At 32.1% G+C, this 15,117-nt stretch overlaps 1 protein-coding gene across 1 annotated transcript in view; it reads right to left on the reverse strand.

Annotated features, from left to right (window-relative positions):
- The window catches only part of VGLL3 (vestigial like family member 3), a 76,970-nt gene that overhangs the window by 57,481 nt on the left and 4,372 nt on the right, over positions 1-15,117 (reverse strand). Inside the window, exon 2 of the mRNA XM_051984364.1 lies at positions 9,651-9,948. Within this exon, the coding sequence (XP_051840324.1) occupies positions 9,651-9,948 (298 nt within the window). The remainder of the gene's footprint in view (positions 1-9,650; positions 9,949-15,117) is intronic.

The raw sequence follows: 15,117 nt of genomic DNA on the forward strand, positions 1-15,117 counted from the left end.
GTTTTAATTACATAATTTCCTTTATGCTAGTACATTTTATTTATTAATTATCTTCAATTTATCCAGGATATTTATCCTTTATTATTTGTACATAGTTTACTGTGAGCTGGTTGAGAGCAAGGACAATTTTTAGCCAGCTTTTGTTTCCCTACATACAATAGGAATTTAATACATGATTGTTGATGAAGCTTCTTTCTAAATGCCAGTTACAGATTGTTTCTATGTACAAGGTGCTATAAAACACTGAACTTCTATCTATCTATCTATCTATCTATACTCCAGTTGATACATCTTCGTTTTTGTCTAGTGTTTTTCAAAATGAAATCTAGGACCACTAAATGCTTTATAGGAATTGCTAAGTATTCATAAATTTGAGATGCCAAAGTACAAATTTAGCATTTCTGAGTTATGAACTATTTAACCTTAAACTCTGATATGTTCCTAGAAGTGCATATTACATATACAGGTTGATAAGGTCCTGGGTAACTAGGCAGGGTTGGTAGAGAAAGCCTGGAGTATTGATAAGATTATAATACTCCCTGATGGGTACTGAAGCATGTTAGCTCAGCTTTATGAAATCTTAGGAAACTCCACCCTATTATATCCAATCAGAAAGCCAAGTTATGATGTCAAATCCTTAAGGTTTTATATCACATGTGTTTATACACACATGCGACATGTGTATATGCACATGCATATATGTATATGCAACTAATATGTATGTAGGCATATGCACATTATAAATATATACCTAAAACCTTACATACATACATTTATTTTATATATGTTGACAAAACTTAATATTAAGTCAAAAACACAGACAACATATATTATTTTGTGGTTTCTAAAAACCTAGACTTTTAGGTATAAGATTTAACATGGACAGAAGTTGAAGAGTAGGCAGAGAGGCTTACTTTGAGAATGTGTGCTAACCTAAAACTTCATTATTCTCTTTATATTTTAGATCTTACAATTTGATTACATTATTACATTACATTAAGAATAGAAATCTATTTTTTTAATCATTCCGTGAAAATAGAACAGAATCTGAAATTTGAAATAATTTAAAGTCAGTATGTCTCTTGAGTTTAATATAAAGTTTCAGGAATATATGCAATCTTTTTTTCAAAAAATGCAGATACATTTTATAACCAAAAAAAAAAAAAAAAATTCTTGGAAAACAAATCTATTTAAGAAAAGTCCATGCTTCAGAAACCATTCTGTTTGCTTAAAAAAGTATATAAATTATAGTGATACAAAGAAACACATGGAGTACTTTGTTTGTTGCCTGGGAATGAGTATGCTTATTTCATATGGGTGTAAATATTTTTATTATATGGATTTTGCTTATATGTGCTTAATCACAGACACATTTGTTGTTTGGAAACTTACCCCAAAAGGGCATAAAATAAGTTATTTTTGTACAAAATTACTTTTCATTTTAGAGATGGCATTTCAAAACATGCTAATAAGGACACTGCACAAAGGCTTAGGGCCTTAATGTTACTCAAATATTTAGAACTCTTTAAAATTCTATAATCCTATTTTGAATGTCATTTTTTTGTTTGGTTTGCTTTTGGACAAAAAACACATTTTTAGTTCTTTATGAAACTATATGGAAGTTATTTAGGCTTCTAGAGCTTTCACAGTTTTCTAATCTTCAAAATGAGAGGTTTATGCTAAAAGATCATAAAAAGGGATAATAACTAGGTCTATTTGTTACAGAAATCCATCTAAGATACAACAAGAAGCAGATATGGAATTAACAGTTGCGGTGCTTAATTGTCAAGTAACTTCTTAGTTTAATCCTTAATGTATACTCAAAAACAAAAACAAAAAAGTCAAATTTATTCTGGGTTGCAATGACAATTTTTAAAAGCAGTTCTTTTACCAAGAGAAACAGCTCTAAAAAACATAAAATTCCCACTGAAAAGGTAAAACAGATACCAGGAGTGGTAAATATGATACAGCTTTGGGAAAGGACATAGTTAGCAAGGAAAGGGGTTTTTAACAATTAACAAGGGAAAAGTCAAGTCCCCTAATATAACTCACAATTAACCAGGAGAAAGGGAATAATCCTGAGGTGGGAGCATGTCATTAACTGGCAGGAATAAATTATTAGCACCCTAAAAAAGTTAACTACAACAAGGAGAAAAATACCATGAGGTACAGGAGAAGGGGTGAAAAGAAGCCTTTTGGGACTAACCTAAAAGAAATTCAGCAAAGATGACTAGGCTATGGACAGATTTATAAGAAAATTTTAACCTTAGGGGTTTGACATCATAACCTGGCCATTGTGATTGAAATCAGTAAGAGGCTTTCTCTCAAGACCTCCACAGGGATGATATCTAAAAGCTGTGCTGATCCCCTTCCGGGCCCTTCCCAGGTCTCCTCAGGGAGTATTATAATCTTATCAGTACTTCAGACTTTCTCTACTCCAGGTTAGTAATCCAGGACACTGTCAATATTAGTTAAGAAATCTGTGACAAAGTATAGAAAAGATCCTGAAAAATCCTACCCAAAGTTCCTATTATAAATATAATTCTTGAGAATCTCAGAAATATTCTCCATTTGCTACAAAACTTTGATGGGTCTATACTCTCATAGCATAGAGGCTTGCTTTGGCTGAAGCAAATTTCAACAACTCCCTTATGTCCCAGCCTCAGTGATTCTTATCTAAGTATTTCTAAGTATCCATTACAAAGGACATGTCTAATATCCTGGAGGCCTTCCTCAAGTTCTTTCAGTTTTATGGGAACTATGAATAGCATTTTGTAGTCCATTGTGCCTATACTAGATACATATGATACTCCCACCCCATCCCCATTTCATATTCTTAATAATGTCCTTTTGGGGAAGAGGAAAAGGGAAGGGTCACTACTTACATCCAAGCCATCTATGCTAATATGCAGTATGATATCTGTGCATATTCACTAGGAATATGTTGACATTTGCAATTCTAGTTCTAAGATCATAACATTCAATGAATTAAAGTGGCATCTTATCAATATGAAGATATTTGTGAGGGTTTTTTTTTTAAGTTTTTGCTGTAATAAGTTGTTTGGGATCATTGATAATTGGGTAGTTTCTCAGAAGAGTGCTAGGCACTAATTCTAGATGTATTCATTAAATGCAATGTTATCAGATATCATTGGAAAACTGCCATTCATAAGGAATTTTTCTTCTTGAGACTATAAAACATGCTCCAGGATCTAAAGAAAGTTTTGAGTTTATGTTTCCCTTCAATACCAAATCTGTTGAGTTGACTAAAGTTATCTCTTTGGTCCTATTTGTCTTGTATAAATAATCTTGTATAAATTTAACATCTACATTTTAAACATGCTGTTTGAGGACAGTTTTACTATATTGAAACCTTTCATTCAAGTTCTTCCTAACACCCAGAATAAGTTGCCAAGATTGAATTTAAACCAATTATTTCATGGTTGGTCTTCAGCAAAAATTATTTTCTGTACTAGAGATAAAATCATTTGTATTCTAGCCTTCCTGGAATTCCTCACCTGTATTCAGCTGTTCCTAGGTAAATCTTTTTTTTTGCAGAGATCATCTTCTCCTCCCTCAAAATATAAAGGTATTTAGGGTATTAGTTACTTTTCTTATGTATTCAACAAGTTATAACACTTTTTCAGCAACCTGCTGAATCACAGCAACTTTCTTTTCTTCCTTCTTTATTGGAATGTAAAATACCCATTTATTTGCAAAAAAAAAAAAAAAAAGGGTCTTAAATAAACAAACACCAGTGAGTAGAAGGGAATAAAATGCTTTGAAAGAGACTTTGAATTGTCCCAAGTAATGAAATGTAATCAATCATTTCATAAGTATTAAATGTCTATTATGTGCAAGATAGACATTTATATCAAGTGTCTAATTCAATTTGATTCATTGTCTATGTATAAGCTATATAAGTGGCAGAACTAGTCACAGAGATAAGGAAGACAAAAAAGAAAAAGAAAAAGGAAAGTAAGGAAATATTTACTTTCAACTAAAGAGGAAGCGTAGAATTGTATATAGATAAAGAATTTGTTGGTGGAATCCACCTTATAGTTTCATGTATCTAAGGAATTTTTAGAGTAGAGTAGAGTAGAAAATTTTTATAGTAGTCTACTCATGTAGACTAGCAATTTATTTATAATTTAAGAATCTTAGTAGCTTGGGGGTTTGTAGCTTGCTAATGTCATAGGGCTACTATATCAGAGGTAGGCCATAACACATTCTTTTTGACCAAGGCCAGTCCTCTTCTATTCATAAGAAAGTAAAATCAAAGATAAGGCACCAGCCACTATGGAGCTGGGGTGGATGAACTTTGAAGGAAATTGAGATTCTAGTCAGCAAAGGTGAAGAGGGAGGGAATTGTGTGCATGAGAAAAATCACATAACAAATATTCCAGTTGTCCTAGAAAGTTGCCTACAGCATTGAGATCTCTGAAAACAGAGAAAGAAAATTATAGACCAATCTCCCTAATGAATATTGATGCACAAATCTTAAATAAAATATTAGCAAAAAGATTACAGAACATCATCCCTAGGATAATACACTATGACCAAGTAGGATTTATACCAGGAATGCAGAGCTGGTTCAATATTAGGAAAACTATTAGCATAATTGACTATATCAATAACCAAATTAACAAAAAACATATGATCATTTCAATAGATGCAGAAAAAGCATTTGATAAAATCCAACATCCATTCCTAATAACACTTGAGAGTATAGGAATAAATGGACTTTTCCTTAAAATAATCAGTAGCATCTTTTTAAAACTATCATTAAGCATCATATATAATGGGGATAAACTAGAACCATTCCCAATAAAATCAGGATAAGATCATATCCCAATAAGGATAAGATCTTGCCCACTATCACCATTACTATTCAATATTGTATTAGAAATGTTAGCTCCGGCAGTAAGAGTTGAGAAAGAGATTAAAAGAATTAGAGTAGGTAATGAGGAAATCAAATTATCACCCTTTGCACATGATATGATATGATACTTAGAGAAACCTAGACATTCTACTAAACAGCTATTAGAAATAATCCACAACATTAGCACAGTTACAGGATACAAAATAAACTCACATAAGTCATCAGCATTCTTATATATCACTAACAAAATCCAACAATTAGAGTTACAAAGAGAAATTCCATTTAAAGTAGCTTTCAATAGTATAAAATATTTGGGAATCTATCTGCCAAGGGAAAGTCAGGAACCATATGAGCAAAACTACAAAACACTTTCCACACAAATAGTCATATCTAACCAACTGAAAAAATACTACATGCCCTTGAATAAGGTGAGTGAATATAATGAAGATGACAATATACCTAAACTAATCTATTTAGTGCTATACCAATCAGACTCCCAAAAAACTACTTTAATGATCTAGAAAAAATAACAACAAAGTTCATCTGGAAGAACAAAAAGTCAAGACTTTCAAGGGAACTAATGAGAAAAAAAAAAATCAAAGCAAAGTGGCCTAGCTGTACCAGATCTAAAACTATATTATAAAGCAGCAGTTACTAAAATCGCTTGGTATTGGCTAAGAAATAGACTAGCTGATCAGTGGAATAGGTTAGGTTCAAAGGACAAAATAGTTAATAAGTTTAATAATCTAGTGTTTGACAAACTCAAAGACCCCAGCTTTTGGAAAAAGAATTTACTGTTTGACAAAAACTGCTGGGAAAGTTGGAAATTATTATGGCAGAAACTAGGCATTGACTCACACTTAATACCATACACCAAGATAAAGTCAAAATAGGTTCATGATCTAGGCATAAAGAATGAAATTATAAATAAATTAGAAGAACATAGACCTATGGAGGAGGAAGGAATTTGTTTCCAAAGAAGAACTAGAGATCATTATTGATTACAAAATAGAAAATTTTGTTTATGTCAAATTGAAAAGCTTTTGTACAAAGAAAATTAATGCAGACAAGATTAGAAGGGAAGCAATAAACTGGGAAAACATTTTTACAGTCAAAGGTTCTGATAAAGGCCTCATCTCCAAATTAGATAGAGAACTGACTCTATAAGAAATCAAGCCATTCTCTGATTGATAAATGGTCAAAGAATATGAACATATAATTTTCTGATGAAGAAATTGAAACTATTTCTAGCCATATGAAAAGATACTCCAAGTCATTATTAATCAGAAAAATGCAAATTGACAACTCTGAGATACCACTACATACCTGTCAGATTGGCTAGGAATACAGGAAAAAATAATGCTGAATGTTGGAGGGGATGTGGGAAAACTGGGACACTGATGCATTGTTGGTGGAATTGTGAATACATCCAGCCATTCTGGAGAGTGATTTGGAACTGTGCTCAAGAATTATCAAACTGTGCATACTCTTTTATCCAGCAGTATTACTACTGGGCTTATATTCCAAAGAGATCTTTAAAAAGGGAAAGGGACCTATATGTGCAAAAATGTTTGTGGCAGCCCTCTTTGTAGTGGCCAGAAACTGGAAACTGAGTGGATGCTCATCAATTGGAGAATGGCAGAATAAATTGTGGTATATGAATATCATGGAATATTATTATTCTGTAAGAAATGATAACAAAATGATCTCAGATAGGCCTGGAGAGACTTACATGAACTGATGCTGAGTGAAATGAGCAGGACCAGGAGCTCATTATATACTTCAATAACAATACTATACATTGATCAATTCTGATGGACATAGCTCTCTTCAACAATGAGATGAACCAAATCAGTTCCATTTGTTCAATAATGAATAGAACCAGCTACACTCAGCAAAAGAACTCTGCAAAATGAGCGTGAACCACTACATAGTATTTCCAATCCCTCTGTTTTTGTCCCCCTGCATTTTGATTTCTTTCATTGATTTCCTTCACAGGTTAATTGTACATTATCAAAGTCTGATTCTTCTTGTGCAGCAAAATAACTGTATGGATATGTATACATATATTGTGTTTAACATACAATTTAACATATTTAACATGTATTAGTCTACCTGCAATCTGGAGGAAGGGGGCGGGGGAAGGAGGGGAAAAATGGAACAAAAGGTTTTGCAATTGTCAATGATGAGAAATTACCCATGCATATATCTTGTAAATAAAAAGCTATAATAAAAATAAAAAAATAAAAGTAAAGGCAAACTTTAACTGAGGAGTAAGTTTCTGGCAAGTCCTCTACCATTTAAGGGAAGAGGGCAGAAGTTTCTCAAAGAGGTTCCTTATATCAGGGGTGATTATCAGTCTGAGCTTTCTTGTTCATCAATGGGACTATGTGTGTGGTTGTGGGTGTGACTATGGGTGTTGGTACATAATAACATAAGGTCTCATAACTAAACTGCTAAATGAGTGAGCTTAGCAAGAGATATAATATTGGATTCTAGGGACCGCAGGCTATGAAAAAATATCAATGGGATTGATGAATAATATTAAATAGACCATTAACCAGTTCATCACACAAAATGATTTCTATCTCCAAGGTTTTGTTTTACAGTACTGTACTTATCTTTGAGCTTTTCTGAAAACTCTATCTAAATTCTCTATATTTCTTTTAAGATGGAAAATATATGCCTTAATACAATATTTTGCACAGACTCCTTTTTAAATAAAATGAAAGAATTGATTTATGATGGGTTTTTTCTCCCACATTACACTCTTATTCACACACCCCAGCAGGATATTTGCTTTTTTAAGAAGACTGTAGGCTGACTCATGGTCACTTTGTTATTGACTAAATCTCACTCCATGATCTTTTACTGTCCTTTTTCCCATGCAGCATCTTATCATGGAAAAAAAAAAATCACAAATCCCTCTTGGCAGACATTTGATGTACTAGAAATACACAATGAAACTATGCATTTTTCAGACTTGGCCACATTGATTTGTTTTGCTGAACTATACTTAATTATTATAAGAGGTGGCTTCTCTTTGAAGGGAGGAAGAGTTGATAGGTATTAACAGCAGTTTTTAAAAAAGGAAAGGAAAAAATACATAATTGAAACATTTTTAAATGCCCAGAAGAGACCAAAAGGAAGTACAGAAGGGGACACAGACAAACAGAGTGGCTAAGTCACTGCTATTTTTAAATTAAATATACAGTTTTAAGAAAGTTTCAGTAACAGAAGTTAGTAATTGCATATACAGTCTTCTGTTCTTATTTATATATTAAACATTCATGTTTTAATCTTTCTTAATTTCATAACAAAAATAGAATGCTCTTTCAAAGCACTGGATGTCAGAAGATTTGGGACTCAGTTCCCATTATTGTACTAATTAGCTGCTTAATCTTGAGCAAACCATTTTATCCTTCTGAGTTTTAGATATCCCTTATCCATTAGACAAGGGAGCTACATTAGAATAATTCTGATTTCCATAACTTGGTGAATCAAATATATTCTTAAAATGTTACAATCTTCCCTTGCCTTATTTTCTTTTTACATTCCCTTTCCCTTCTTCCACTTTTTACTTACCCATGATAATTGTTGATATCTCTAACTTAACAACTACTTTGAATTCTGATCTTATACTAAATAGTATTAGGTTATTGGCTTTAGTTTGGCCAAACATCCAACAGATAGTTAAGTGCCTGCAATATGCATGCCATTATTCTAAGTATTGAAAGAGAGAGTAAAAGTGAAGTATCTGCAAGAGATGTAGACAGGGCCACTGAAGCTGAAGGGGCCACAGATAGCATTATGTTAATTGTTAAAAGAAAATTATCCATCCCACCCTCAACATCCAATTTTTAAAATCTATATTAGCGTACCTCATAAAATATAAGCATCTGCATTTCTGAATATCAGCCAAAGCCCCATTTTTACATAATTAATATACAAACACAAAGTATTTCATTTTTTTAATCTTATATCATCTTCTACTATGCTAACTAGATTTTCCTCTCTTTTTTGCATTAATAAATCAACAAGTTCTGATTTGTTCTGGTATCCCATACTCAATTTTTATAAAGAAGGAAACAAACATTCCAGACATATCTTTGGACTGCTGTAAAAGGGCTCAATTTGATAACTTGTCTTCCCTTCAATGGTTTAACACTTTGGTTACAACATGAGTAAGATTTCTTACCACATACAAATTTTTGCTAAGTTAGTACTCAAGAAATCCCTGTGATGCGACTTTAAATCAAGTTCAAAATAAATGCCAGAACCTTCAATTCACAAGTAGATGAAGCAGAGATAAGAGACAGAAAGCTATTTCAAGAAGACAAAAAATTTTTCAGTGTCTACCCTCCAAAGTCCAGACTCAGATCTCAGTTATGTCACCACAGTAACTTTGTGGAATGAGCAATAGCTAATTTCTTAAAAGCTGCTTTAGACAAGCCTATTATTAAGAAGCCATAGGAGCTTCAGGAATGGTGCTTTGCAGCTCTCTCCTGCCACTATAAACTCATACCAGTTGCATCATTACTTTCCATAAAGAATTTAAGGGGTGTGACTGCATCCCTTCCAACCCTGCATTCCACATGTGACAAAACTGATCCAGCTGTTTGTCTGAAAGAAATTCTTTGCTGTCCTTAAAAATTAAAAAGCAAGTGGATATTTGTCCTCCAGAGGCACGTCTCCAGCTGGATCCTAGTCAGAGTCATTGTGAAACAAATACAGTGAGCTGGAGAGCATATGATTTTTAAATTCTTACCTCTCCATAGGGGGGTTAGCCCCATCTTGCTTTTTGAAATGGCAGATTCTGTATGGAAGCTGCTGGGTTGGCCCAAAGCTCTTGAGAAGTGTTCATCCACTACTGAACCAATGTCTCCCTGGAAATAAGTGAAAAGGACACATCGAGAGTTAAGGTACTCCATCTCGGCAGGCTGGTCTTTCTCCTCCTCCTCCTCCTCCTCCTCCTCCTCCTCATCCTCCTCCTCCTCCTCCTCTTGTTTGCTGGGAAGGGTCATTTCCAGAGACTCCTGCATCTTGCTGTATACTGCTAACTTTTTCTGGTATGGAATAAACAAAACACAGTATCAAAGGCAGTTTGTAAAAGATCATTAACTACATTACTTAAAAAAATAAAATAAAAGTAGCTTCATAGCATGGAATGTTGTTCTTTTTCCCTACTCCTTGCTTATCCTCCCCACTAAAGTTTTTAAAGTTTAATCCTTGTTATGTGAAACTCAGCAAAAAACAATCAATTCACTTTTAAATGCCAAAATGTATTAGGATTAAATGATTATTCTATATACATATCCATACATACACACACACCACATCACGATATCACAAGAATAAGAGAATATGTTTTTCCTTGTTCATTTCAAAGTCAACCTATCTCACCACTCCTCCTTTTGCTGTATGTTTAAAGATGGTATAATGCAATATTCTAATTATGAGCTACAGAACACAGGGGTGTTGGTATGGAAGGGAGAAGAGAAGGAATGTTTTGTTAAAACATAAGGAATCTAACATCTTATAAAAGGATTTGGCAGATGCTTTGGACTCCTTTCTTTAAAATCAAATTAAAATGTCAGAATGAATATGTGTGAAGATCCATTTTATAAGGAACATATTTTTCAGATAGTCCAGTTACTATTGTTATAAGGGAAAAAAACTACCACTTAAAGATAAATGAAAATGATACTCACTAGCCATAGAGCTGGGTTGAGGGAGTAACTGTTTTGCCAAAAAAAAGGGGGGCAGAAAAGTTTGGATCATTTTAAATGTCTTAAAATGTTTATGTCTAAGGAAAATTATGATTTCTAAATGATTCATGATTAATTGAAGTGGTACTATTGATTCTGTTATCTTAATTCAAAACAAATGATGTAAAAAAAATCAGTATATTTTCTCAGTAAAAATATGTATATATGTATATATCATATGTAAAAATACACATATGCATACATATGCATATATACATATAAATATTGCTGAAATATATAAACTTGAAGTCTAAGATTCTAGTAGTTATGAACAACAGAATCTTAAAATCTTTTAATCAAATTTTCTTCATTCGATTACTCTCTTTATTAAAGAGTATATTATTCTTACTAAATATCATCCCTAAAGTATTTACATATGAGTTTCTGAGGTTTTGTAAATAAAGATAATGCTTTATATTCAAACTTTGTAGCAATATGGGTTAAATATCTATCTCAAAGACTTATTAAATGTAATCCTTGTTGCTAGTCTCCAAGCTGTTGCAATGATAATATGAATATATTTTCACTTTTGCATAGATGGAAAATGAGGAATCTTTACTCATGTTTCATTTGAATTTTCACAGAACTACAGAAAAAAAACTGGTTTTTAATCAGAGGACCTATATCCAATCTTGATTTGATTATTTTTACAGATTATTTTTAAATTTTCTTTTTCTTAAAAAAATTAAACTGTTAGACTACATTGACATAAAGCTTGTATAGGCAATAATAATGACTAAAATGACTAAAAATACATTTTTTCTAGTGCAATATTTTTTTCTATATGCAATTTTTTTCAATTTAACTGTAAGGTACCTCAAAAAAGAGGCTTTAAAAAAATCTGTCTACATGATATAAGATTTTCAATAAGTGAAATAAAAAAGAACCTGAATCCAAATACATTTTTGCTCTTTACAATTCCTATAAATCATTTTCCTGATAATTTAAGCAATGATCTGTTGCATTTTTTAATGTTATATGTTACTTTGTAATGTCATACCTTTATTGTCTATTAAAAATTCCAATATAACTCCAATATTTAAATATTTTTTTAAATTATAAAACAAATTTCTTTTTTCCCTCTTTGCTAGTGAAGATCTTTGCCTATTTGTTTTCTATGACATGAATTCAATATCTTAACTAACTTTTTACTAACTTTTCCAACAAGATGAATACTCATAAATATTTAACAACCAGCTTTTGTGAGGAAGTTGGAGAATACACACACACACACACACACACACACACACACACACACACTTGGGATTCACTGTGAAGTTTAATCTGTATTATTAACATTTTTCCTATAACTTTCTCAAATCTAGACAATCAACTAAACAATTAAAAAACAAGACCTAACTTGGAATTTACCATTTCAGAAGTGTAAACGTTAACACAGAAAAGTTAATAATTGGTGCCCCTGAACTGGCTCCAGCACACCCATCTCCAACAAAGAACAGCATCGAAAGCTTGCCAAAGCTCCAAAGCAAACAAAAGAGAAAAAGAAATCACTGTCCCAGAACAATAGGAAAAACATGATGACTGAACTAAGAGTGATATCTCATGAAATAAATTTGGGTCCCTAGTGACAAATCAATTCATATAAAGAAAAGAACTTAAACAGCTATAGAATATATTATCATTTACTTATGTGATTTAATACCTCCATCCAACTTGGACTCAATTTTGTCTTAAAGTGTAGAAATCAAAACCAAAGTTAACTGGTAGGCCTCGATATTGATTGTTCCTCTTAAATATTCATTATTGGATATTGTGAACTGATACAGACATTCTGGAGAACAATTTGGAACTATGTCCACAGGACTTAAAAAACTGTACATACCCTTTCATTCAGTAGTGTCATTACTGAGTCTATATGATAAGCAGGTTGATATCAGAAAGACCTGGAAGACTTAACGTGAACTGATGCTGAGTTAAGTGAGCAGAACCAGGAGAACATTTTACACAGGTCCAGCAAAATTATGTGATGATGAACTATGATAGACTTAGTTCTTCTCAGCATTACACTAAGGCAAGATACTTCCAATGGACATGGGATAGAAAATGCTATTTGCATCCAGAGAGAGAACTATGGAGGCTGAGTACAGATAGAGGCATTTTTATTCATTCACCTTTTGGTTTGTTTACTTGTTTTTCTTCATGATTATTCCCTTTTGTTCTTATTTTTCTTTTACAGCATGACTAGTACGGAAATATATTTGGAGTGTATGTACATGTATGGTCTATATAGGACTGCTTGCTGTATTGGGGAGAGAGGGAGAAAAAAAAATTGGAACTCAAGGTCTTAAGGAATCAATGTTGAAAGCTATCTTTGCAAGTAATTGGAAAAAATAAAATACTATTTAAATTTCTCTTAAAACTGAAATTGCATTGGTTAGCTCATATTCTCATGTACTCATATGTATTACACTTTCTTTCCAAATCATCATGATCCTAAACTATTTCTTGAGTTCGGTACTTTATAACTCCAGTCCAATTTCTTGCTTAATTTTTGTGGCATATATCTAGTTTCTATTTACTTTCAACATTTCAACAATTCCCAAAGAAAGCTTTCCCTAGAGATCATAGAGTCATAGATTTAGAGCTGAAGGGGATCTTAAAGGTCTTTTAGTTCAACTCATTTGAGTTAAGGAAAATGAGTCTCAGCTTGGGGTAATAGAAGTAAGATGTAAAAGAGATGGCTTTGCAAATAAGCCTTTTCATTTGGAAAAGCACACTTCCCATTTTACCATATTTACCGTATGTATGCAAGTTACTTTCAGCATATAGTATCACAAAACAATTTTTAAGCCAACATGCAAAGCTTAAATTTTGAGGTCACAGCTTAAATTGTCATATCTGCATAATGTTTTATCTATTTAGCAATTTTATCAAGATTATTCCCACAACTTATTTTTCAAATGCAAGTTTTAAGAGGACTCCATTCTCAGAGGTTCTTGTTAATTTTGCCATTAGAAATGTGATTGTGAACATAGAAATAAGGAGGAAATAAAAAGAAATAAAGAGGACAGCAAGCAAAAAAGCTCACACCTTTTAAAAGTTCATTTCTAATTCAAATAGTTCATTTCTATAAGTGCTTGTAATAGTGCCTAATTGTCCTGCAGTAAAATAACTGAGTTATGTAAAAAGAATTATCAGCTAATGGACACAAAGCTGCCTTTTCTTCCCTCAGGTTGTGCAATTATAGTCATCAGGACCAGAATATGGTCTGTTTGCACTGAATATTTCCATTCCAGACAATTAAAAAAAAAAAAAGCTTAGAACATTTCTGTGAAGAAGAAAATGTTTTCTCAGGCAGAATCAAAATACCTTTGCTTCTCCAATGAACAGGGTGACAAATGACAAATGATTATTATACATATGTTGAAACTTTTTCCTAAAGTTAAAAATATGTCTTAAAATGAATCATTTAACATGGTTACCCAGATTAATTGCCATCCTTACTGATCTCAATACAGTGATACATTTATTTTAAGACACAAGACTAGGATTACTCCCAGGGAGAAGACTCTCAGAAGATAGATTTTTTCAACTATTGTCAGAAGTCTATTACTGTGTCATTTTATTCTTCATTTACCTGCTTATCAGATTTGCTAAAAATTAAAAAAAAAAAAAAACTCAAAAGCATTGATATTATGTAGCCCTACTTTTGCTTAATGAAAGAGAAAAAATATATTTTTGAAAAAGTGAACTCTCATTGAGACTACACAAAGTGTTTAATTGTAAGTCAAGGTCTCTATTTAGACAAAGTATATCACCTGGATCATCATGACCATTTCATTATTCAACTTTTAAAACTGAACTTTTTTTTGAGAAAGTGAGAATATGAGAATATAAAAAGGGATGTATGAAAATGATAAATTTGTTATTGCAAAGATACTAATAAACAAAATTCTTGCCTTCAGACAGTAATTGTCTTCAGAACCACTTTCTAGATCACGTAACTAGGTGGGTATCATTCCTTCATATTTAATATATGATTGAGTTTTTTTTTAATTCAAAAAATGTTACAAACAACCCTGATGATTCATATCATTCACTCTACTTGTCTCAGAATGACTTCTGTCTGATTCCAAACACTAGATTTACCATCAAGGGGCAATAATTTATCATCATTGTGAATATTTTTAAAAATTTCCCAGTTCAGGCTTTGAAAGTAATACTTAAAGAATACCAAACATAAACTTTGACATTTGTTTATTTGTCCCTCTATCTGTACTAACAGTTTGAAAGTAATAACATGTATTTAGATGAATAAGTTCTTCTGTCCTTATTTAAAAATTACTCACATTACTGTAAAATTTACTACACTGTATGAAAGCAATGACAATATAAACATGTCTTCATGTGGTAAGATATATAAAAGCTATTATGGTATTTGACCAACTTTGTTATTTTCTCCATAATCAATATTCATAGCAACAATGTTGTACATTGGATGAAGAA

Source organism: Antechinus flavipes, chromosome 3 (genome assembly GCF_016432865.1).
Source record: "Antechinus flavipes isolate AdamAnt ecotype Samford, QLD, Australia chromosome 3, AdamAnt_v2, whole genome shotgun sequence".
In the NCBI taxonomy this organism is placed as follows: Eukaryota; Metazoa; Chordata; class Mammalia; order Dasyuromorphia; family Dasyuridae; genus Antechinus; species Antechinus flavipes.